Source organism: Bos indicus x Bos taurus, chromosome 9 (assembly GCF_003369695.1).
Source record: "Bos indicus x Bos taurus breed Angus x Brahman F1 hybrid chromosome 9, Bos_hybrid_MaternalHap_v2.0, whole genome shotgun sequence".
In the NCBI taxonomy this organism is placed as follows: domain Eukaryota; kingdom Metazoa; phylum Chordata; class Mammalia; order Artiodactyla; family Bovidae; genus Bos; species Bos indicus x Bos taurus.
In genome coordinates, this window is record NC_040084.1 from 91,119,097 (window position 1) to 91,144,664 (window position 25,568).

General features: G+C 37.2%; 1 protein-coding gene across 1 annotated transcript in view; it reads left to right on the forward strand.

The window, feature by feature from the left end:
- The first annotated feature begins 17,468 nt into the window (after positions 1–17,468).
- The window catches only part of OPRM1 (opioid receptor mu 1), a 58,050-nt gene continuing 49,950 nt past the window's right edge, over positions 17,469–25,568 (forward strand). Inside the window, exon 1 of the mRNA XM_027551904.1 lies at positions 17,469–18,218. Coding sequence (XP_027407705.1) covers positions 17,926–18,218 — 293 coding nt within the window. The 5' untranslated portion in view covers positions 17,469–17,925. The remainder of the gene's footprint in view (positions 18,219–25,568) is intronic.

A 25,568-nucleotide genomic window follows, 5' to 3' on the forward strand; every position in this document is an offset into this window, starting at 1 on the left:
TTTGGGAAGTTCTGCAGCTCTCTCTATGGGCAGCTCTCTTTCTTTTCTGCTGCTTTTCTGTGTCAACTCAAGCCCCACTGGCCTCCATGAACTCACAACCCTTTATTCTCAGTTAAAAGAGACCACTGGATTCTGTCTGGGTTTTCTCTCTCTCAGCCTTAGAGCTTTCTCCAGGCAAAACACTGGGGCAATGCTCAAGCTCATTTTGTTTACAATCTCCCAGATTTCATTGTCCTTTATTGCCTGATGTCCAGTATCTTTAAAACTACTTTTGTGTATTTTTTAGTTATTTCAGAGGCTATTTCAAACCCCTGGTATTCATCCCCACTGGAAGTAGAACCCAGAATTGAGGCTTTAAATTTACAAAATACTGATATCAAATAGGAAAAGAATCCAAGTTTGACATAGTATACCATGATTCTGCTCAAGTATGTAAGTATTGGTCCAAGATATGAATGATTACTAAGAATGATAGGGATTGATATTTCCTTAATATGTTTTATTTCACACACAATAAAGAGAATAAGGAAGATGTCTCCCATTAAAGGCATCTGAGTCTACCATCTACTTTTATTTTCTCAAGTGTTATGGTTTATTAATCTTCCCATCAACTACATCAAAGGAGTGACTGGATAGCTCTCATTTGTTGTGGACATCTTTTTCTGCATTTAAAATAATACTGAGAATCATACTGGGAATCATTTGGGAAAGCAGAGACTATGAACAGTACTCATGGTGTTTCCTTTTTTACTGCTGCTTTATGGACTTCATATTGTACTTGGGCTGAAGTTCATAGAGGTTTCAATAAATGTAAACCCAGGGAGCTCATAAGCCATGTGCCAAACTCTACAACTGTAGTTATTCTTTATTTTGCTCTGCTATAAGAAATGCTTATTCATATCCATATCTCAAAGCAATTTTCCATTCCTTTTAGCTTATATATTTATTTAGAAAATAGTTATCAAGTGCCTATCATGTCAAGGCACTCTTTGAGACCCCGAGTTTATAATATATGAAACAACGAATAATCTCTATACTAATGAAGTATATAATCTAGTGATGACATGGAGAATACAAGTAATCAAACAAATAGATATTTAAATATAAATTATATTCATTGCTATGGAATAAATTGATAAGTGGCTATGCTAGAGAATTTTAAAAAGTCAATTCGGATAATACAGGGAGGTCCTATCTAATACAGTAACATAAAAAGTGGCCCACTAAAGGAAAAGAACCAATCATAGCAATAGCGCAAAAGAAAGCTGACAGAGAGACATGTTTGTACTGAGATATTTGGAAAAGAAAGACAATGCTGGTGTATTCAGAGATATGAAATAAAGCTACAGTGACTGAAGTACAGCAGGGAGAGAGCAGAACCAGATGAGGCTGGAAGATAAACAGATACCACACCACAGAGGATCCTAAGTGCAAGAGTCACTGAAGTGTTCAAACCATGGGATGTCAGAATCATCTTTATCTTCTTGAAATATTACTCAACCATAAAAAAGAACAAAATAATGCCATTTGCAGCAAATGGATGGACCTAGAGATTATCATAATAAGTAAAGTAAGTCAAACAAAGACAAATATCATATCAGTCAAATGTGAAATCTAATTTTTTTTTTGTAGATTCTTTACCACTGAGCTACCAGAGAAGCCTCGTTATTGTATTTTTGATATCTATTACATGTGTATTTTTATCCTCTTTTTTTTTAAAAAGGTACTCATATTGATTATTTGATTATGACCTTATTCTTCTGTCAGAGGTTTTCAGTTTTATTATTCTTTTCAAAGAATCAACTTTTTTTTTTTTTTTTTTAGCACGCAGGGAGAAGGAGACTTAATAAGTAACCAGTCTTACAGCTAGAACTCCAAAGACCTCACCCTGGGAATAAGAATGAGCCAGGGGGACTTGTTCTAATCAACTCAGTCTCCATATGGAGCAAGGTGGTCTGTAAATGTTGTGCGCATGGTCTACACAGTCTAGGAAAAAAAAAAAACTTTCTCTTTGGAGGAAGGCAATTTCATCTGTTGTGGATTGAACAGTTAACATTGTTTTGAAAACTGTAGACAATTTGAGGTTCTAGATGAAATCTAATTTGTAAAAATGATACAAATAAACTTATTTACAAAACAGAAGCAAATTTACAGATACAGAAAACAAACATGGATACCAAAGGGGAAATGTGGTGGGGGGAGGGATAAATCAGGAGCTTGGGATTAACAAATGCACACTATTTTATATAAGTTGATAACTCATATTATTATATTATATTTTATTATATATTATATATAACTATTATATATAAGGTTGATAACCAACAAGGGCCTACTGTACAACACAAGGAACTCTACTCAATATTCTGTGATAACCTATTTGAGAAAAGAATCTGAAACACAATGATATATGTACATGTATAAGTGAATCACTTTGCTGTACACCTGAAAAAAACACAGCATTGTAGATCAGCTATACTCCAATAAAATTGTTTTAAAATTTTTTTAAAAATAATAATCTTTATATTCTTGAAAGATCACTCTAACTTGTATATGTATAATAGATTGGAGGAAGGCAAAATTAGAAGCAAAGATTCCAAGTAGGGAACTAATGCAAGAATCCGCATGAGAAAGGGCAATATCTTGAGGATGAGAAAGGGCAATATCCACCACCACCACCTCCTCACTGAACTGAACTTAACTAATGTTTAGAATGTCCAGGTTTATCAAAATAGAGACATTAAGTAGCCAGTTGAAAAACTAATTCTGGGGAGGAGATTGAAATGAAGATATAAACTTGGTAGTTGTTAGAATTAGGTCATATGTAAAGGCATGAGATTGGATAAATTAGTTGAGGAGAAAATCAGATCAGATCAGATCAGTCACTCAGTCATGTCCGACTCTTTGCGACCCCATGAATAGCAGCACGCCAGGCCTCCCTGTCCATCACCAACTCCCGGAGTTCACTCAGACTCATGTCCATCAAGTCAGTGATGCCATCCAGCCATCTCATCCTCTGTCGTCCCCTTCTCCTCCTGCCCCCAATCCCTCCCAGCATCAGAGTCCTTTCCAATGAGTCAACTCTTCACATGAGGTGGCCAAAGTACTGGAGTTTCAGCTTTAGCATCACTCCTTCCAAAGAAATCCCAGGGCTGATCTCCTTCAGAATGGACTGGTTGGATCTCCTTGCAGTCCAAGGGACTCTCAAAAGTCTTCTCCAACACCACAGTTCAAAAACATCAATTCTTCGGCGCTCAGCCTTCTTCACAGTCCAACTCTCACATCCCTACATGACCACAGGAAAAACCATAGCCTTGACTAGACAAAACTTTGTTGGCAAAGTAATGTCTCTGCTTTTGATTGTGCTATCTAGGTTGGTCATAACTTTCCTTCCAAGGAGTAAGTGTCTTTTAATTTCATGGCTGCAGTCACCATCTGTATTGATTTTGGAGCCCAGAAAAATAAAGTCTGACACTGTTTCCACTGTTTCCCCATCTATTTCCCATGAAGCGGTGGGACCAGATGCCATGATCTTCGTTTTCTGAATGTTGAGCTTTAAGGCAACTTTTTCACTCTCCTTTTTCACTTTCATCAAGAGGCTTTTGAGTTCCTCTTCACTTTCTGCCATAAGGGTGGTGTCATCTGCATGTCTGAGGTGATTGATATTTCTCCCAGCAATCTTGATTCCAGCTTGTGTTTCTTCCAGTCCAGCGTTTCTCATGATGTACTCTGCATATAAGTTAAATAGACAGGGTGACAATATACAGCCTTGACGTACTCCTTTTCCTATTTGGAACCAGTCTGTTGTTCCATGTCCAGTTCTAACTGTTGCTTCCTGACCTGCATACAAATTTCTCAAGAGGCAGATCAGGTGTTCTGGTATTCCCGTCTCTTTCATAATTTTCCACAGTTTATTGTGATCCACACAGTCAAAGGCTTTGGCATAGTCAATAAAGCAGAAATAGATGTTTTTCTGGAACTCTCTTGCTTTTTCCATGATCCAGCGGATGTTGGCAATTTGATCTCTGGTTCCTCTGCCTTTTCTAAAACCAGCTTGAACATCAGGAAGTTCACGGTTCACATATTGCTGAAGCCTGGCTTGGAGAATTTTGAGCATTACTAATGTAATCAAGCAAATTAAGATTTATCTTCAAGTGTGATAGCTCATATTATAGATCAACATGGTGACTGAATCATGGGATGCTCAGATATCTGGTTAAACATTATTTCTGGGTGTGATTGTGAAGCAGTTTCCAGAAGAGATTAGCATTTGAATTGGTAGACTAAGTACATTGTCCTTCCCCATCCACTGAGGGCCTGAACAGAACAAAAAAAGAAGAAGAAGGGTGTATTTGCCTTCTCCCTCTGTCTGACTGTTGAGCTGGAGCATCTCCTGCCATTAACTCTTCTGAGGCCTTCTGGCTCAGACTGGAATCTACACCACTGACTCTCTGGTTCTCAAGCCTTCAAACTATACCACTGGTCTTCTTGGGTCTCCAGATTGTAGATGGTGAACCATGGGACTTTTCAATTTCTCCATAATCACTTGAACCAATAACCTTGTCTGTTTGTTTATTTTTTTAATGTGAAAAATGTTTTATCTCACTAGTAATGAAAGATAATTTTACAAAATTTTGCTAGATTTGTAAAGAATTTTAAAAATTGCAATAAAAAAATAATTACAAAAGATCTCAACAAAGGTTCAGAGATTGCACACTATAATGACCACACCTGGTCTGATGTGACTGTTACAACTTCCAATAACTTTTTGATAAATATATGATAGATGATAGATACAGAGATAGATTCAGAAATATGTTCTGTTTCTCTGAAGAAGGGTAATTCACCAATGGACTCTAACATCTCTATTTCAGACAGAGGAAGAGAGTCATAGATGGGGAAGAAAAGAGAATGGAATGATATCATAAAAGCCAAGAGAGGAAAATGTTTTAAGGATGATAATGGGAGTAGATTGAGGAAAGGCATGTGTCAATTAGATGTAACTGTCAATAGCAATCTTGTGAAGAACACTTCTTTATGAAACACTAGAAATGACAGTGAGATGAAGTAGGTTAAAAAGAGAAAGTGTCAGAAATAACTTGAAAAAAGTATTTCTGAAGGAAATCAATGAACTGGGAGGTAAATTAAGGTATGGTGTCAAGGAAGCAGTTTATAAACATCTAGATGATAGATAGATATCCTTTCTCACTTTTCTTACTGAAGTAGATCCTGAATATTTGACCTGATACAAATTTGAAGCACACAAATAATTTAGGGAAAGAAATCAAAGTTACCTACCATTATCAAGGGTGGTAGGGTTCATGGCAGTTCAGGTATGTGGAAAGTCACTCTATCAATATTTGTTCAAGCCAATGTATTTCAAAAACTTACTAGTATCAACACAGTTTTACAAAACAACTATCCAACCAAAAATATCTTTTCCGTCTAACAAGAAGAAACGGTTTTGACACAGATTCTTGTAAAATTGAAGCAATTTATATGATACATGTAGCTATGGAAAGCTTTCGTTCTCTGACTGTATAAACTAAGTACTACCAGACCAAAAACAGAGCATTTGTCCTTCAATGTAACTTCCAGATTTGCTGTTCCTGCAATTCTACTGCTAAATAGAGCCAAACTCACAGAATATTTCCAGCAAATATGAGAATGCTTTAGGTCTTTCCCCACAAATGGATGAGTTATGGATAGGTGAAGAGTAGGTAAATAAGCATAGATATGAAATGAACAAAGCCCTGAGTTCCAAGAGAAATTTAGAGACAAGTCTATTTAATATAAAAAGATGTACAGTTTAAGGGAAGAGACTGTTTTTTAATTTATCAGTTTTTATCCAGCAATGTCAGGCATATTATATTCATTCTTACTGAACACAGTGAATTTGACCTTATAATTTAAATTTACAGATGAATAAATTATATTTTATGGAAGTTAAACATCTTCCAAGCACATACAACCAGTAAGTATCAGAGCTAGGGTTTAAGTCCAGCTTTTCCAAGGCCAAAGCCAATGTTTCCAAAGATACAGCATAATGATCAGCAGTAGAAGGATGTGGTTAGGAACGTAGGATAGGAATCAGACGGCCTGAGTCCAACACCTTGTTCCACTCCATATTAACCTGTGAATTTGGGCAAGTTATTTCTCCTGCTCTATCTCAGTTTTCTCACAGGATTGTTATGAGAATTAAATGAGTTTAAACAGTGTTTGGACCATATACCTCAGTAAGCAGCAAGCATTAGTACACTAATCTTAACAAGACCAGTTCTTCTCTATTTGGTAAGGTTACACTTTCATTGGGCTTCCCTTGTAGCTCAGACAGTAAAGAAGCTGCTTGCAGTGCAGGATTTCTGGGTTCGACCCCTGGGTTGGGAAGATCCCTTGGAGAAGGGAATGGCAACCCACTCCAGTATTCTTGCCTAGAGAATTCCATGGACACGAACAAAGGAGACCGATGGGATCATAAGGAATCGAACACAATTGAGCAAATAACACACTAGCCCTTTTGTTCCAAGTGTTCTTAGTAACTAGTGAGCAAAGATGCTACACAACCAAATCACCCTAAACTACTTTTAATCTTTTATCTGAACTCAGATAACCAGAATTTTTATTTCAAAATTCTGACAAAACCATCTTTGGTCCATCATTTCTTTACTTATTTGCTCTTTGTTCAAGCTTTCCCTATGCCATCCTCCAATAAGTCTTTGTTTACCTTTCTGTATGTAAAAAGAAAAACAGTGGCTAAATCCAGCAGCACCAAAGCTGGGAAAGCTTCCAGGTTCATTTGGAGAGCACTCCACAGAGCGTGGAGAAGGGTAATCTTTCATGGTATTGTTAAGTCTGCACCAAGGCTGCATTCTAAAAACTCACTGGGAGAAGAGAACGCCAACAAGAGGAAGCAGCTGGGTCAGCACGCTTCTCCATTCATTGCACAGTAATAACTTTGCCCACACTAATTGCCCATTTCTCCTACAAATAAGAGAATTCAGATGAGTAGATGCGGCAGAACTGGTTGCTCTAAGATGATAGAAAAGGACTCCTTTCTTTTATATAATCATAACCCTTTGTCCTTGGGATTGTTACCTGCAATAAATGTCATTCTAGAAGGACTAGCGCTTACCTTCCATCAAAACCTTTCCCGGAAAGTTGGAGCACAGAACTCTCGTATTCTTTCATATTGTGGCAGAACAGCAGCAGAACAAGGCGCATTACTGAAAAAGCGTGGTCTTATGGAGGTAAAGCTGGTCTGTTTTGTTGTGAAAAGCTTTTCCATTGAATTTGCTGGAAAGGCAGGAGGAAGGGCTACTTAACACTCATCTTTTGACTATTATGCATTCTGCCTTGTTCCTATAATGGAAGAGTGAGGACTGCAAACACAAAAAAGTAATCAACAACATGAGGATAAAATGATGCTGGCATGCATGTGTGCATGTCCATGTTTTCCTGGAGTGGCTAGGGAAAATAAATGAGATCTATGCCAAAGTTATCACTTTATAGAAATTATTTCAGAGTTCTTACAATTATTGTGGTTGTGGTTAAATTTTACACTATATTTGGAAGTTTGATAAATGGAGGGAAATCCAAATCTCCTAGCTATGGGAATTAAATATTTAGAAAAACGAAATTAAGGCAAAAGAGAAGAGAGAGAAACTTCAACAGATGAAAAGTTTCACAAAGTGTTGTTTCCAATATAATTACAAATTACCTCATAACGACCTGTGTGTGTGTGTGTGCATTCACACGTGGTCACACACACAAAAATTAAGGCAAAGCAATTTGAATTAAAATAGTATCCATGTTTCAATTATCTGCATGCTACAAGAAAAAGTAAAAATCATTGTGACCACAATAACTTTTACAATTGTTTTAGTTTCCATTTCAATCACGTGTAGACTATTTTAGAACAGTTTTTCTTTTTAAGAAAAATCGTTGACAACCATTGGAATGGAGAACAAAATAAGCCCATTTATTTATTTTTTCCACAGATGGGCTACTATTACAGATGGTGCTATTAAAATTATGTCAAAACAATATTCACGTAGAAATAGGATTTAATTTCAAATATTTTTAAAAGTTCATCAAGAAAGAAAAATAGTGATACTTTGAGAATCAAGATAAGACAAACTTCCAAATAATTTATGCAATACTTCAACTACTGACAAAACAATTTAACTTATTGAACTTGCTCTTCAAAATGGAAAAACTTAAATATCTCCTTCAATTCTTTTCATTAGGCCATGGAGTCTTCATCTCAAGAACACAGGTAAATGAGAGGAAAATTCTGTCTTTAGCACCTATGGGATGGGAGCTACTCAAAAATACCAGTGGAACTGACTATTTATGATTATTGCTTCAGTAAATTGTTTAATATGGGATAAATAATAAAAATATAAGAAGTTAAGTTTTTAAAGATGAGCTTGAATATTTGACAAACCTCTGAAATAATCTCAAGCAAATAAAAGTCAACAGAAATAAACATTTGTCTTCTAATTGCTGTCATGATAAGAATTTTCCATAACTTATAAATTACCAAATTATACTACTCAAACGGAAGCAGTAGATAGATAACCAACCTTTGGTATAGTTCAGCAGTCCCAAAACTTTTTGGCATGCATTTTATTTCTATTACTAGCATTATTACATCAACTCCACCTCAGATCATCAGGTATTAAATCCTGGAGGTTGAGGACCCTTGGTTTGGGTACCACAGGCTACATTGCTTTCCTTGCTCTCAGTTTCTGGGTAGATTAAGACTGAAATAAAATTTACAGAATTTCCACTGTTGGCAGGATGGTATATATGATGACATCTGTTTTCAGAGCCCTTCTTGGATATCGTACTTCCAAACAGTTAAAGTGGCAAATAATGGCACATTCTAGCACCTATGAGCCAAGCTGGAAACTTATTAATACATTCAAAATCAGATTTTTAGTCAAAGTGGGTCTATGTTTTTAATTTCATTTCAATCAACTAATTTTTTTCCCCTTAAACTTACTCATCCTCAGCAATGTTTAAAAATAAAAATAGGCTCTTTGAAATATTTTCCAGAAATACCTGAAATCTGAGTAAATTTGTTTAGTAATATTTATTGCTCAATATCTTCAATCATTTAGACCTTCAAAAGAGGGGAGGAGAGTTTTCAAGTGGGCATTATCCTTGGACTCCTGAACGTTTTGATTCCTGCTATTTAAAGGCAGTCAAAAGTCCAGAGAAAATAAGAATAATGAAGAAAGTTATGTAATGAGTAACAACCAGTTGCAGTCAGAATACTTTCAAAGAATAGTGTATGAAATTCTAGGGAGAACTGAGAGACAGCTATGTACATTTAATTTAAATCCCCAGTACAAGTATGTGAGAGAAAATAACTAGTTTGAAAAATTCTATTAGCAATGCCATTCAAGTGCCTAAAACAATCAATGCATGTTGGTAAAACGTGAAAATAAGTTTTGTGAATTTATCCATATAACAAATGTTTATGGAGAACTTACTTTATGCCAGAAAAATTCATTTATGCCTTCTGGAAATTAATATTAAATAGTGAAGGACAGGGAAGCCTGGCGTGCTACAGTCCATGGGATTGCAAAGGGTCAGACGTGACTTAGTGACTGAACAACAACAAAGTCAAAAACACTACCTGCCCAAGTAAAATACATATATTAGTGTGGACGGTGAGAAGTGCTAAATAAAGCTCAATGCTGTGTAGTAAAAATGAAGTTGCAATGCTGTGTCTGTTAGTTAACTGCTGCTGCTGCTAAGTCGCTTCAGTCGTGTCCGACTCTGTGCGACCCCATAGATGGCAACCCACCAGGCTTCCCCGTCCTTGGGATTCTCCAGGCAAGAACACTGGAGTGGGTTGCCATTTCCTTCTCCAATGCATGAAAGTGAAAAGTGAAAGTGAAGTCGCCCAGTCATGTCCCACTCTTCGCGACCTCATGGACTGCACCCCACCAGGCTCCTTCCTCCATGGGATTTTCCAGGCGAGAGTACTGAAGTGGGGTGCCATCGCCTTCTCTGGTTGGTTAGTTAACTATTACCATAATATTGCCACATTCAACAATAGGTGTTAGTTGCACATGTGTCAACTATGCCGACCTCTGCTGGGGTTGGCTGGCTGCAGGATGATCAAGGTTGACCTCAGCTGAGATGATTGAGCCAACTCAGCTCTAACCCATGTGTTTCTCAAGCTACGCAGACCAGTCCTAGCAGGTTCTCAAGGTGTTGGAAGGCATGTGAGGAACAAGTGCAGACAGCCAAGGCTTCCTGAGACCTAGACTCAAAACTGGCACATTGTCACTTCTAATTCATTCTACTGGCTAAAGAGAGTCATATTACAGCACCTGGACTCAAAGAACAGTGTAGGTGACCTCACCCACTGAGAGAGAGAGCTGGAGAGTCAAGAGTAATAGAAGCAGGGAGGGGTAAAAATGGGGCCAATGACGCATCAACAGGATGGAGGCTGCTTGAAAAGAGCGGTCAAGAACGGGGTTATTGATCACTCTGATCTAATTGATCAGATACCTTAAGGAGGTGAAGGGACGAGCCATTTATTAATAGAAGAAATATTTCAAGTGAAATGTCCATGAGGCAAGATGGAGAAAATGAGAGAAAGTGGTAGAATATGGGGTTACAGAGGTGGTGGAGGGAGATGATTGGGACACAGATCCTTTAGGGCTTTGTAGGCCCTTGAAAGAACTTTGATTTTGCTCTAAGTAAGATGAGAAGCCATTTAAAGATTATGAGAAAAGGCAAAACATAATTTAATATTTAAGGAGTTTATTACAACTAACAAAATGCTGGGCAGGCTAGTGAATGTCATGAAAATTGAAAGATTAATTGAGAGCCATATAAAAATATGTACTTACAGAAAATAAGATTTGATATATGCTACATGTGGGATCCTATATACAAAACTATGTGCATAATACTTTAAAGGAAATTTAATGGTTATTCAAGGTAAAGTGATTTACAACCTGCTTACGCTGAATTTAGAAAATAGCTCAGCTAAGCAAAGACTTCACTGTAAGGTATGACCTTGGATGTATTACTGCTAGGCTCATTGAGCATAAAGGTCCTTTATGTACTGTGCATTTCTGAAAAGTTTTCCGGAGTTTTGAATTTTGAATTGAAGTAATTTTCCTATTACTATAATTTAAAATATGTAACCACATGCAAAAATGAGTTGAAATTACCCCGCCCCCCAAAATTGCCATGAACAAGAAGGGAGTTTAACAAAGTAGCAGGTGAAAAACTTAACATATAAATAGCAATATCATTGTATATATAAATATAATCAAATAGAAGATTTAATGAAAAAAGATCACATTTATAGCACCCAAAATAATAATAACAATAATATCTAGCCTATTCCTTTCTCTGAGGAAATCTATAAAACACCCTTAAATGTTGCAAAAGTAAATGCAAACAAATGAAAAGATATAACCTGTAATTAAATAGGAAAAATCAACATCATAAGTAGATCAGTTTTCCCTGAGGTAATTTAAAAACTTAATACAATACCACCAATAAAAACCATCATGTTTTTCTTTTCTAGAACTTGACAAGTTAAGCTGTAAAGTTCATTTGAAAAGACAAACAAACATAGATACTGGGAAAAAATGGGGGACTGACTAGTTTTATCATTTATTAAAATACACTGTGAATTTCCATAACAGTGTTGCATAAAAAGACAGACAAATGGAATAGAATAAAACATTCAGGAAAAAATCCAATTATGTATATATACACATGTAAAATATAGAAAACAATAAAGGTGACATCTCAAGTCTGAGAAGAAAAATAAACTTTTTAGTAAGTGGAATTATAGTAACTGGATAGCCATATGGAAAAAAAGATTAAAATTATATCCTTTCCTTATACTATAAATGAGAATAAATTTAAGAAGTATATTATATAAATAAAACACATTATACTAGAATAAATATGGTTAAATTCCTCTGTGCTCTGGGAATCAGAAAATTTGACTACCTGCTTGTCAAAGTCCAGAAGTAATCTAGGAAAATATGAATAAACTTGAATATGGAAGATAAAAGATACTTTTTGCATAGCAAAAGATACCATGAGCAAATAAAAAAGACAAATGACGAACAAGGTAAAATATTAATTAACGTGTTAATATTCTTAATATGTAAAGAGCTCCTAAAACAAACAAGGAAAAAGACTAATGGTCCCATTTTTTTCGTGAATAGAAACTGAACAGAGAACCCAAAGAAAACTAAAGGCAAATGTTCCAACTGTAAGGAAAGATGTTCAATCTCATTGAGAAGAGATATAAAAATTCAAACTACACTGGGATACTGCTTCTCCTCTACTATACTGACAAAAATCACACAAGTTAAAACCATGTTCTGTTGTTAAATCAATGAAGAATCAGGCACCCTTATATATTTCTATTAGAGCTAAAAAATGTAAAATTCCCAAGGAGAGAAGTTTAATAATATCTAGCAAAATACCATACATTTACCTTTTGATCCAGCAATAACTCTAGGAATCTATCTAAGACACACTGGCAAAAAATGTGAAAACCTCAGGAATATTTATTGCATCACTATTTGTGATAGCATAAGTCTTAAAACTCAATGGACTTAATGGACTCAAATGTTCAGTCAGTCAGTTCAGTCGCTCAGTCATGTCCGACTCTTTGTGACCCTATGAATCACAGCACGCCAGGCCTCCCTGTCCATCACCAACTCCCGGAGTTTACTCAAATTCATGTCCATCAAGTCGGTGATGCCATCCAGCCATCTCATCCTCTGTCATCCCCAATCCCTCCCAGCATCAGGGTCTTTTCCAATAAGTCAACTTTTTGCATGAGGTGGCCAAAGTATTGGAGTTTCTGCTTCAACATCAGTCCTTCCAATGAACACCCAGGACTGATCTCCTTTAGGATGGACTGGTTGGATCTCCTTGCAGTCCAAGGGACTCAAGAGTCTTCTCTAATACCACAGTTCAAAAGCATGAATTCTTCAGCACCCAGCTTTCTTCACAGTCCAACTCACATCCATACATGACAGCTTTATATATATAACTGTTCATAATTTTTAAAATGTAAGGAAAAGAAAATTTTTAAAAATTTATGGAGAAAACATTTTTTAAATGATTGTCTCTAAGTCAGGGAGGAAGAGAAAGTGGTGGTGGGTAGAAAGTAGTTAAATTTCTGTAGAAAGCACATGATTTTGTATACTTCACTTTAAAATTTTAAATTGCTGATAATACATAGTTTAATGTTTTAGAACTGAACTGAAAGAATTTATACAGAAATTCATTCTCAAGTCTGTAGATTTGAACTCAACTTTTGTAACAGAACATTAAATTCTATTCTGCAGTTAATCATACCTAACAGATAATCATGCATGTGTGAAAGCCAACTACATGTGGACTGTGCTGTCACTGTGAGAGGTACTCCATTGTAAGCAGAGAAAACTGAGTCTGGTGGGGAGTCTCTCAGGTGGAAATCAGGTTACCAGATAAAATTTTAAAAATACCTTAGAAATAAAAGCCTCAATAGTTAATAACTGCATGAGAAAAAAAAATTATTGCTGGAGTCTTTTCTCTTAGTGGCCATGATCTCAAGATTCAAATAGAATTGAAATTCCTTCATATTTTAAGAAAGATATTTAGGCTTATGAATCACTTAAACTAGATGCTTGGATGAATTGAAAGAGTCCAATGAGTTGGACTCACAGACACTCATCTTCAGTCTCTTAAAAAAATCAGATTTTTTATGGTTAACTCTATGATATTAAATATTACATAATAATTTCAGTAACTCTTCTTGCTAATCTCCAAGCCACATATAACAAAGTCTAAAAAGCCAAAAGGCAAAGGACAAATTCATATACAAGCAGTTCTGCAAAAAACCCTTTGAAGTTGATTCTTATATAAATATATATATATATGATTCCCTGCTGGCTCAGACTGTAAAGAATCTGCCTGCAGTGCAGGAGACCTGAGTTCAATCCCTGGGTCAGGAAGGTCCCTTGGAGAAGGGAGTGGTTATCCACTACAGTATTCTTGCCTGGAGAATTTCGTGCAGAGAAGAGACTGACAGACTACAGTCCATGGGGTCGCGAAGAGTCGGACACAACTGAGCAACTTATATGTGTGTGTGTGTGTGTGTATATATATATATATGTATATATATATATATATATATAAAATTTACCAGAGGAGGAAATCCAGTATCAGGAAGCATGAGTAACTTTACTAAGTTTCTAAGTAAGTAACAAAGTCACTTCCTTGACTAAGAAAGTAAATAGCAGACCCTAGATTTTGAGCTGTTTTCTGATTTATCCCAGATGTCCCTATCTCAGAGGTCTCTCTCAGGTTATCAAGTTAAGGTAGCTGTGAAATTTTTATTTGTTTTATTTTTGCCATGCAAGTAAGGATATCTGTTCCATTTCTCTGGATGTTTATGCATCAATACAGAGATCAAGAATACTATTATAATAAAATGCTTTTAGAATATCATTAGTTTCAATACCAAATAACAAAAAAATCTGTAAGCAAATACATAAAATGTTCTTCTAATGTAACCTAGAATGTCCTTTTTCACTTGAACTTCAAACCACTGTAATAGCTTCATGTGTAGTATTTACACCTGTATTTCTCATTAATAGTTCTTAATCATATGTTTCATTAACAACCATGCTCCAAAAAAAATCAGGATCAAGATACTCAAATAAGTGTGGGATGATGGTAATTATATTAATAACTAAAGTGAAAGTCACTCAGTCATGTCCAACTCTTTGTGATCCCATGGATTATACAACCCATGGAATTCTCCAGGCCAGAATACTGGAGAGGGGGTATCCTTTCCCTTCTCCAAGCCATCTTCCCAACGCAGGGATTGAACCCAGTTCTCCCGCATTGCAAATGGATTCTTTACCAGATGAGCTACAAGAGAAGCCTTAGACTACTGGAGTAGGTAACATATCCCTTCTCTAGGGGATCTTCCAGACCCAGGAATAGAACAAGAGTCTGCTGCATTGCAGGCAGATTCTTTACCAATGGAGCTATCAGGGAAGTCAATAAATAACTAAAACTAATATATATTTGAAATTCTAGGAATAGGGGAAACATTTAATATTTGCCTATGATCTAACCTAGCTATTACTGATATGTTGCTTTGAAGCAAATATTTTTATGAAAAAAATGTATGATATGAATTTTATAGCAATGGTAAATCTTGACTGATATGATAAATTTTTCTTTCTTTAAATAGAAAATGTAGGCTAAGGAGAAATATCAACAAAATGATAAATATTCCTCATATACAAAAAACATGTGTGTGTACATATATATATGTATATATGTATGTCTTCTGCACACAGACAAAGCAAAAGGGAGACATTCTACTATGCAGGATTGAGTTTGTCTTAAGGAATCTATATAAAGCTGGGAGAGTAAATAAGGTATACAAAATAGGAAGCATGCATAAAAAAGATCATAGACTCATCACTTTAAAAGATCTTGCTGGATTTGAATTATGAACTAGCTCGAATTAAATGTAATTTTAAAATAAAACAATTTACAGTGTTGTACTTTGATCTTTCTAAAACATATTAATTTATACAACAGGAAAAATATGATTTACCAAGAATAAGAGGTAAGCTTCTGTGGTCAAAAATAATCATATCTATCTTTTTCAATTCCAACACCTGGTCCAAAGTAGATCATTAAATATTTGTTGAACTAACTTGGATTATGTTTAAGAAATTTTGCCTATACTAGACCTAGAAGGAGATATAAGAGTAATGTAACTTCAAAAATAAAAAGCGAATGGAGCTCCAAAACCTGTGATAGTAGAAAAAGGAAGTTGATAATATTGTTCAGTGTTTATTGGTGAGGTTATCCTTAGAACACTGTTTTAAGAGCAGATCTACAAACTATAATGTGACTAGAAAAGGGGCCAATTTCCTGAAAGAACTCAAAGCTGCATCTTATAAGACCCAGTCTAAGGAAGCTAAAGTTTAATTTGCAGAAGAGACTACTCAGTTATTTTCAAATATATGAAGTATAATCACAATGATTTATTTATTAAATCACTCAATTGCATTATGTATTTTTCATTTAATCCTGGTAAAAGTTATATAAAGGTATTATACATTTTTTTCCACTGATGAGAATGCTGTCAGTCAGTCAGGTAAAGTAACGTATCCAAATTCCTACAGCTAAAAAGTTTAAGTTACAAATCTAAGGTTCACAAAATGATCTGGGTTTAAGGCAAGGACTTATTATACTGTGCTAATTTGTCTTTCACATAAATAAGTTTAGACTGGTTCTATGTGTCCTCAAGAGACTGAATAATGGCAGATTTCAGCTGAATATGGGTGAATTAATATATTAGTTCATAGGAGAATATGTGGTGAAACATTTTTATTATTCTGTATGAGATCTCTATAACATTTTATTGCTGACACTATATCCTTCAACATAAAAAAAGATAAAAATACTGAAATTGGCAAAATTATCTATGATTAGTGGAGTTCACCAGTGTTATGTTTTCCAGGCAAGTGATAAAAATAATATTGGAATTAAATGTTCTTTCCAAGCTCCCTACCTCACCCTGATCCCTGTTTAACAAGGATATAGCTTTCTACAACCAACTGGGGATCTTTAATGATAGTGTTAGTAGTTAAAAGATACATATGCAGACAAATATACCCATGAATAGAAATGAGAATTATTTCAGAATTTGTGTTAACATTACCAAAAAACAAAGACAAGCAAAACAAAATTTATTAATAAAGTAGAAGCATCTGTGGATTTAAAAGTGAATTATCAAATTTTAAAGCATATCAATAATCCTCAACCTTGTATGAGCCATTCCAGTTCCAGATGTCTATGTAGTTTTTCCTGGAATGTCTACACTAGAATACAATGAAATAATGTAGACACTTGGTTTTCACAGTCTTCTACTGAGAAGCACATGTATGAAGGCTGGAGATAAAACCAATAACTCCAAACCTATGAGATTTATATATGGAATGTCACCCTTGTCTTTCTTTGACTTTTCTGGACGCCACAACTCCCTGTGCCTCTTTGTCAGCAAGCTAGACATTAGACGCAAATAAAGCTTCTGCTCCAGGAGAAGTAAGGGAATATGAAGTAAAGGGAATAGATATCCTCTCTAAAAGTTTGTCTCTCATCTCTTTTCAGAGAAGGAATCACTCTTGTTTCAGGCAGGGTTGAAGGGTTGGAAATTCTCCTTTAGTCATGAGACACATGGTGACTTTTTCTGCAAACAGAAAAAGTCTGAGGCAAGGAGGGCTACAGAAGAGGATTCTGTGTACCCTGCACCAAATGATTGTTTAGGCAGCAGGGATAGAAGAGCGCTGGGGTCTGGGATGTCAGGGTGGCGTCAGACCAGCGTCTTTCTGTCATGGTACACTAAGAAAACGGTGCTGGAAAATGTAAGGTCAGCCCCCTTCCTTAACGCTTTGCATCCGCCAAAAACTCTCCGTTTGTCTCACTCTCAACCCCTTCCCTCCAACTCCCTTCCTGGTTCTGCCTGTCAATAGAGGTGTTTGCACAGAGGAGTGCCGAGTGGGGAAACCGAGTCGTTGGATTGCTTTGCGCAAAATCCACTTCTCTCTCCTCCCTCGGCTCCAGCCTCCGGATCCCGCACAGCTCTCCCCTCCTTCCCCCAAGGCGGTGTGGGGCTGGAGCCCTGTCTGTGTACTTCTAAGGTGGGAGGGGGCCACAAGCAGAGGATAATGTCAGATGCTTAGCTCTCTCCTGCCTGACGCTCCTCTCTGGCTCCGCCGGGGTTGGTCGCTGTAAGAAATAACAGGAGCTGTGGCAGCGGCGAGACGAAGCGGCTCGCGCGTGGAACCCGAAAAGTCAGGGTGCTCGCGGTTACTCCCAACGTGGTCCCAGCCGGCGGTCAGCACCATGGACAGCGGCGCCGTCCCCACGAACGCCAGCAACTGCACTGATCCCTTCACACACCCTTCAAGTTGCTCCCCAGCACCTAGTCCCAGCTCCTGGGTCAACTTCTCCCACTTAGAAGGCAACCTGTCCGACCCATGCGGTCCGAACCGCACCGAGCTGGGAGGGAGCGACAGACTGTGCCCTTCGGCCGGCAGCCCTTCCATGATCACGGCCATCATCATCATGGCCCTCTACTCCATCGTGTGCGTGGTGGGGCTCTTCGGAAACTTCCTGGTCATGTATGTGATTGTCAGGTAAGGAAGGCCACAGGGCTCCGGATTTCGGTGGCTAATAGAGGCATAAAGGGTGTTGGGGGGAAGGATGAGAAAAAAGGAGGTAAAACAGGGGAGAATATAGAGGTGAAAGTAGAGTGGTTGCTGCTTGAGTACAAAAGCCTACTTTTCTATTCTTCCCTCCGTTAATAAAGAAAGAATCCAAAATTTCAGAAACAGAGAAGTTGCTTTGATAAAAGCTGTAAAGCTCTGGCAAAAAGGAAAAAAAAAAAAAAAGCCTCTATCTTACAGCTTGTTTATACTGAGCCAAAAGGGCTCTGGGCTCTTAACCTCAGTGTCCCATAGTCCCTTCCAAAGGAGCTGTGGAAACAATAATTTATGGAAAATAGAAGAGAAACTCTAGTTATTTTATCCTTAATTGGGGGCAGAAGGGGCAGATTTCCTTCTCTGTTCTTTTCATAGATGAACCTTGGCAACTTTCCTGCTCCTGCTGATTTCAGTGTATTTGCTGCACCATTGCTGCACCCTCCTCTTCCTCACTCATAGAGGAAGTTTTTCTGGTGTCTTTCCAGAGTAAATGGTGCTGTTTTGCTGTAACATGACAGCTGTGTTGCCTAGACCAGTTTGCAGTTGGCAGCTACAGATCTGCTAGGGGAGTCACAAACTGAATCAGGAATAGGTCAGGTGGTTCAGAACTGCAGGACTGTTTTTCAATGCCCCCAAAAGTTGAAACAAGTTAGAAGTGACCAAAAGCAGCATAATTCTGGATGATAAACTATTACATAGGGGGTTGTAATGGTTGCCCTAGAGAAATTTAAAAGTGTCTTCATCCAATGAAATTATTTCAGAAGAGTTTGTGGCCCAATTTCTATTTATCCAGATGTTCCAGGTTTATTTGGCAAAAAGCATACAAGTTCAATATTAGCTGAGATTGATGTAGATTGTGTTAGTGTTGATGTGCCTATTCAAATACTACATGTTAATATGGAATACTATATTTTAACTTTTGAGAAGTATATAATCATTTTAACACTTTAAAATGGCTCCTGATTTGGGATTTTCTTCCTACTAGGGGTTCTGTGGTACTTCCATGTTTAGCTGCAATATTGGCTTCATCTATTCAGCAAGTATTACAGGTTTCACTGGAGCTCTTAAATCATTTAACAATCATTTTCTTCATTATGCTTTCTTTATCAAGGTGGTACAAGTTATTTGTAATTGATTTTTTCTGCTTTTTATGTCTGATTTCTTTAATTAATGATTGTTAAAGAGTAAAACTAATTTTCTTGATCTTTTGATGAAGAATCATAAGTAGTTTCTCTGAGTAAAGAGCACCATCTATTGCAAAGAAAGCTAACAACAGAAGGAAAAATGCAAGAAGGGAATCAATGGAAGAATTTATTTTTAAAACATTTACTTTATGTAATTCAATACAAAGCTTCCTCTCAAATATGAAAACTGTCTTCTTTTGCATTTATGATAATAAAAATAACAACTGAATCCCTGCCCATGAAGGGAAAATTTATCCTTTCTCCTCAGAAAATTCATGGACTCATAAGCTTATAGGGCCAGAAGGAAACCTAGAGATTTTCTAGGCTAGGTAGGTAAAATGTGGCACAGAAAATATAAATTATTTCTCCAAGGACAGATAAGTTCACTAGTTCAATACCATGGAATTGCTCTTAGCCAAAGTAATTTTCTGTTTATTAGAGTGGCTCATGATTTGAGTTAATTCAACTACAACATTGACAGAGTAGGTTAGATAATAATGTGGAAATAATAAATTAATCCAAATTTATGTCTGTAATTCTGAAGAATGAAGGATGAAAAGAAATTATAAAACCATCTTGAAATTCTGTCATCTAAAGCATAATCATTTAGCTTTTATTGCTTCTCTTGGTATTTTCCTTCCTCATTTTTCTCCTCTCTGGTTTATGCTTTTCTATAAAGCAGAAAGCCAATAGAGCAACAACTGGCTATGGAATAAACAGATTAGCTTTATTCTAGTGCTAAAGATATTACTAGTTGGGTGATTTTGTTTTAAAGGTATTACCTCTGAACTTTTGATGACTTGGAAAAGGATGGTGACCTTGTCTCTTACTGAGAACATGATATTATGCTTATTTTCTGTGCTTAAAGTTCCAACCAGAATACAGTACTGTTTGAAAAGTCACCTCAAACACCCACCTGTGCAAGTCAGGTGTTTAATTCCAAGGTCAGGTAATCCTCTGGGAATATGACTATAAACAGAAAAATAGTTCAGTGACCAATGAAGTAATGAGAAAAGCCTCTGGGGAGTGAAGGAACTATATCTATTTAGCTGAGAATATTTAACTAGACTATCTCCATGCTATGGTTATTTCACTACAAAGTGATCAGTTCACAGATATTATTGCCTCTGTGAAAAAGATGAATATAATGCTGTATCTATTAAAGTACTGAGATAAAATGCTTACTTCCTGCTACTATTCAAAATTCAACAAATACTTTAGAATTATTAAGTAGTTAGGGTTTTCTAACCAGATCAACATAACATTTATTAGAATGTCTTAACACATTGACTAGACCATGGGCCTCCAATGACAATGGGAGCAAAATAACAACAAAGATACTATGGATGCCTTGTTAGTTATTTTCTATCCTGTGTCTTCACTTTATCATCATCATACCTTCACCAGCAACATTATTAAAGAATACAAAAAAAAAAAGCTATTATTAATATCTTTGAGATTAAAAAATGATATGTAGTATGCATAAGGGTACAATAAAAAATAAGTGTTAGGAGAAAAATAGCTCATGGAAATTTAAAATATAAAAAAAAAATAAATAAATAAAGAATACAACTTAAGTATCATTCTTACAGTGTTGTTCTAAGAAACATGAGGGAGAAAAAGAGATACTGTCATATATCTAAAGTTTTAAAATCCAGATATTAGATGATAGAATGTTATAACTGTTCATTATCTGAAAGGCTTTATGGTCTTAAAGAAAAAAATTACTTGTGGGATAACTATATTATGAAAATTACCACAAATAGTCTGGAGAAGTTTGGTGATAAAATATTACAAAATACGGCAATCACTTTTTCTTTTTGAAGTAGAAAAGCATAGTTTTATTGTTTTGCCAGGCAAAGGGGGACAGAGTGGGCTTCTGCCTCAGAAACTATATGGCCCCACATAGGAGGATTTGATGAGAGTTTATAGCAACAGTTCAAAGGTCGGATTGTTGATAAGATTAGGGCAGGTATAGGGCCTATACTCCTCAAATCTGGTCTCAGGTGGTCTCCTGGTGTGCATCTCTGGTTCTTTGAATCTGGGATCACTTGGTCTTCTCTGGTGTGAAGAATGCTGACATTTTCCACTTTTTGGGGTTTTTTAAATTTCTAATTTAATTTAAACTTTTTATTTTCTATTGGGATATAGCTGATTAATAATGTTGTGATAGGTGAACATTGAAGGCATTCAGCCCATATATATATATGTATCCTTTCTTCCCTAAATTCCTCTCCCATCCAGGCTGAATGTGGCCATCATTTAAAATGGGATCAGATCAGTCACTCAGTCATGTCCGACTCTTTGAGACCCCATGAATCGCAGCACGCCAGGCCTCCCTGTCCATCACCAACTCCTGGAGGTCACTCAGACTCACGTCCATCGAGTCAGTGATGCCATCCAGCCATCTCATCCTCTGTCGTCCCCTTCTCCTCCTGCCCGCAATCCCTCCCAGCATCAGAGTCTTTTCCAATGAGTCAACTCTTCGCATGAGGTGGCAAAGTACTGGAGTTTCAGCTTCAGCATCATTCCTTCCAAAGAAATCCCAGGGCTGATCTCCTTCAGAATGGACTGGTTGGATCTCCTTGCAGTCCAAGGGGCTCTCTTGTCAAGAATGTTTTAAAGAAAAAAGTCAATCAAAATAATGCACAGTTCTGTACAGATTACAAAGCACATTGGAAGGTCTGGCCCACATTGTGACCATTTCAAGCCATATACTGGCTTTCCCTCCTTTTCTGTTTCATTTTTCTTCTTTCCCACCTTTGTTGTTCTTTGTTCAGTTGCTAAAGTGAAAGTGAAAGTGAGGTTGCTCAGTCGTGTCTGACTCTTTGCGGCCCCGTGGACTCTTTGTAGCCCACATGTAGACTCCTCCATCCATGGAATTTTCCAGCCAAGAGTACTGGAGTGGGTTGCCATTTCCTTCTCCAGGGGATCTTCCTGACCCAGGGATCGAACCCAGGTCTCCCGCCATGCAGGCAGATGCTTTACCGTCTGAGCCACCAGGGAAGCCTAAGTCATGTCTAATTTTTTTGCAATCCCATGGACTGCATCATGCCAGGCTTTCCTGTCTTTCACTATCTCCTGGAGTTTATTCAAAGTCATGTCCATTGAATAGATGATGCCATCCAACCATCTTCTGTCACCCTCTTCCTCTCCTGCCCTCAATCTTTCCCAGCATCAGGGTCTTTTCCAATGAGTTGGCTCTCCTCATCAGGTGACCAAAGTATTGGAGCTCCAGCATCAATCATTTCAATGAATATTCAGAGTTGATTTCCTTTAGGATTGACTGCTTTGATCTCCTTGTAGTCCAAGGGGCTCTCAAGAGTCTCCAGCACCACAGTTTGAAAGCATCAGTTCTTCAGTGCTCAGCCTTCCTCCCACCTTGGTTCCCTGAAATCCCTTTCCAAAATGGTTTACCTTCACCCAAGCTGTTGTCTCAGGCACTGCAAAGCTCATCATTTCTGTTATTTTATAACTGGCTACTATGTAATTTCTGATTAATAAATAGAGCTTTACAGACTCATTGAGTGTAGGTTGTTGTTAACAATTAGAAATTCTTAAGAAAAATTCTACATAGCCCCAGTCAGAACTACCATGACCGTTTATAAACCAAGCTTTTCTTTCACCTTTTTTCTGCCTTGGGATTCAGGAAAGGTTTTAGTACATTTTGCTTAATGGAGAGGGAGTAGGCAACAGCCATGGATAGTATGCGGTATACTTCTTGAGGTCAGGGTGTTGGTAGCAGTAGGATCTCTGATATGTAAAGAAAGTGAAGGCTCTCTGAAGAGGCAAACTACCATCTCTTTCTGCACTGATCCCTTGTTGTGTAATAACTGTAAGACTACTCATAACAGGTAAGCTCAAGCAAATGTCAGGGTCCTTGAAAGTGAACTGAGACAACAGACACAAGAAGCATCATATACAAGAAACATCATTTAATGAGCTTGTCACAGCAACTCCTTTCGTTACCCATCTGTTCTTGCTTCAGGCCACCTATTTCCTCCCCCACCAGTACCTCAGTCTAAGAGTCCTTGAACCAAGAAATAAATTCAGAGTGGAAGAGTAGCATAGAAGAAAAGAGCCAATAATGGTTCAACTTCAAACTCTTCAGTGCATAATAGTCCCCTTATGTAAAATGGGTCACTTAGGCTAACATCTAGTCTAGTTGGTAACTTGTAGTACCAACATTTTCTATGGTAACTTCAAGGACTGTTTCTCCATAGTTTTTCCACCTTTACTATCTGGAGATAAAAAAGCTAGTCATCTACAACATTAAATGATTTTACATTCCATCTCACTTCCTTGGATTCTAAATGAGCTCAAACAGATTCTGTCAGAGAGAGAAAATGCTGAGCTGCCAGATGTTGTAGTGGTCAATTAAGACAATCAACGACCCTGAAAGTCAAGCCTTTCTTCACTTCCTGGGAGGGAATAAGCAAAAGGTTAAATAGGAAAGGTGCCATCCTCAGTGTTCCATTCTCCCCACAGAAAGGCACAAGGTCACATGTATGAGCACAGATGTGGAGAAGGGGAAAAGAGGCCATCATGTCACCGCACAAGGAGCCCCAAACCATAGGATACTCCCGTTTTATGGACTGAGGGGCCAGGACTAACAAGAAAGGATGGGGTAAAAGTGGGAAAGCACAGAGTCAGAGTAAGAAGAATTTCTTAGAGGACCCCTGATACGAAGGTCTTCAGAGAGACCCCTGGGAAGAGTCTCACCAAAAGCACCAAGGGCTCCCTGAACTCAAGAATTATGCTGAATACTATCCATTCAGCAAAGTGTCTTAAAGCCTTTCCTGAAGGTGTCCAAATGGAGGTTGTTGGGCTAAGGATACATATACACCCAGGAGCATGGTTGGTAAAGGTGGGGGAGAGGCACACGTCCTTGCCCACAACTCCCTGGAGACTGTGTACTAAGTAGCGGTGGGAAGGATGCTTCCCCTCGTGAAGGTGCCAGGTAGAGCCTTTGTGATTGCCTGTGGTTGAGTCTCAAAGATCACACAGAAGATTCTGATCTGGACCCAGACGTCTCAGATTCAGCTTAAGTTCTGATCTCTCTCTTTCTCTCTTTTTCATTTTCTCTTTAATTTGTTCAGAAGTTGTTTTAATATTGCCTTCAGGAATTAATCACCTTCTGGATGTTGCATTGTAAAACTTATCAGAAAGATTCTACCAAGTCTAACCAAGCAAATCTTTGTAAGCCAATGAGGAGGGTAGGTAGGGCTTTTACACAGGATGAAACATGCAATGGAGTATATGAAATGAGAAAGAGATCACTCTATTCTGGACATCAGTTTCTGTCCAGGCAAGGATATTTTCAAGTGCACTTTGCTTTTTCAATTCAATCAGGTATTAGTTTATCGGTTAGATATAAGTAGGTGTCCTGAAGTGGTTCAAATAGTAATCATTAAGATGTACTAACAAGTATTAGTATAATTTAATGTTGAATAAATTAAACCAAGCTGATCCACTCACTGTTTTCAAAAATGCTATATATTAATTTCTTTTATACCTTTTCTTTACTTTTTCTATTTTGCCTTGTGACCTCAATACTTCTTTCTTCTATCAAAATTCTTCTTCTTCTTCAAGTCCCAACTTAAATCCATTCCACTTTGAAGCCTCCTCAAAGTATTCTTACCACCAATTTCCCTGAAGTGTAGTCCATAATAAATGCTACTACTGTGAAAAATCTGTGCATTTTCTCATAAGTTTATCAAAATAACTGATGCTAATCCTTGAAAACTTGATCTATAGTCGTAGATCTCTCTGCGTTAGCCAAAAAGTTCAACATTTCAGACTTAAATAACAGGACTGCATATATTTAAAATACTCTGTAATCCAAAGTTTTCAGCACAGCCAATATTCCTCAGATTATTCAAATGTAAAGCTTAATTCAGACAATTCCCTCAATTCATTGCCTTGTTCATGCATATTTAGCCTTTATGACTTGAGCTATGAAAATGGATCTGCCAAAAGTCTACAAATAATAAATGCTGGAGAGGGTGTGGAGAAAAGGGAACCCTCTTACACTGTTGGTGGGAATGCAAACTAGTACAGCCACTATGGAGAACAGTGTGGAGATTCCTTAAAAAACTGG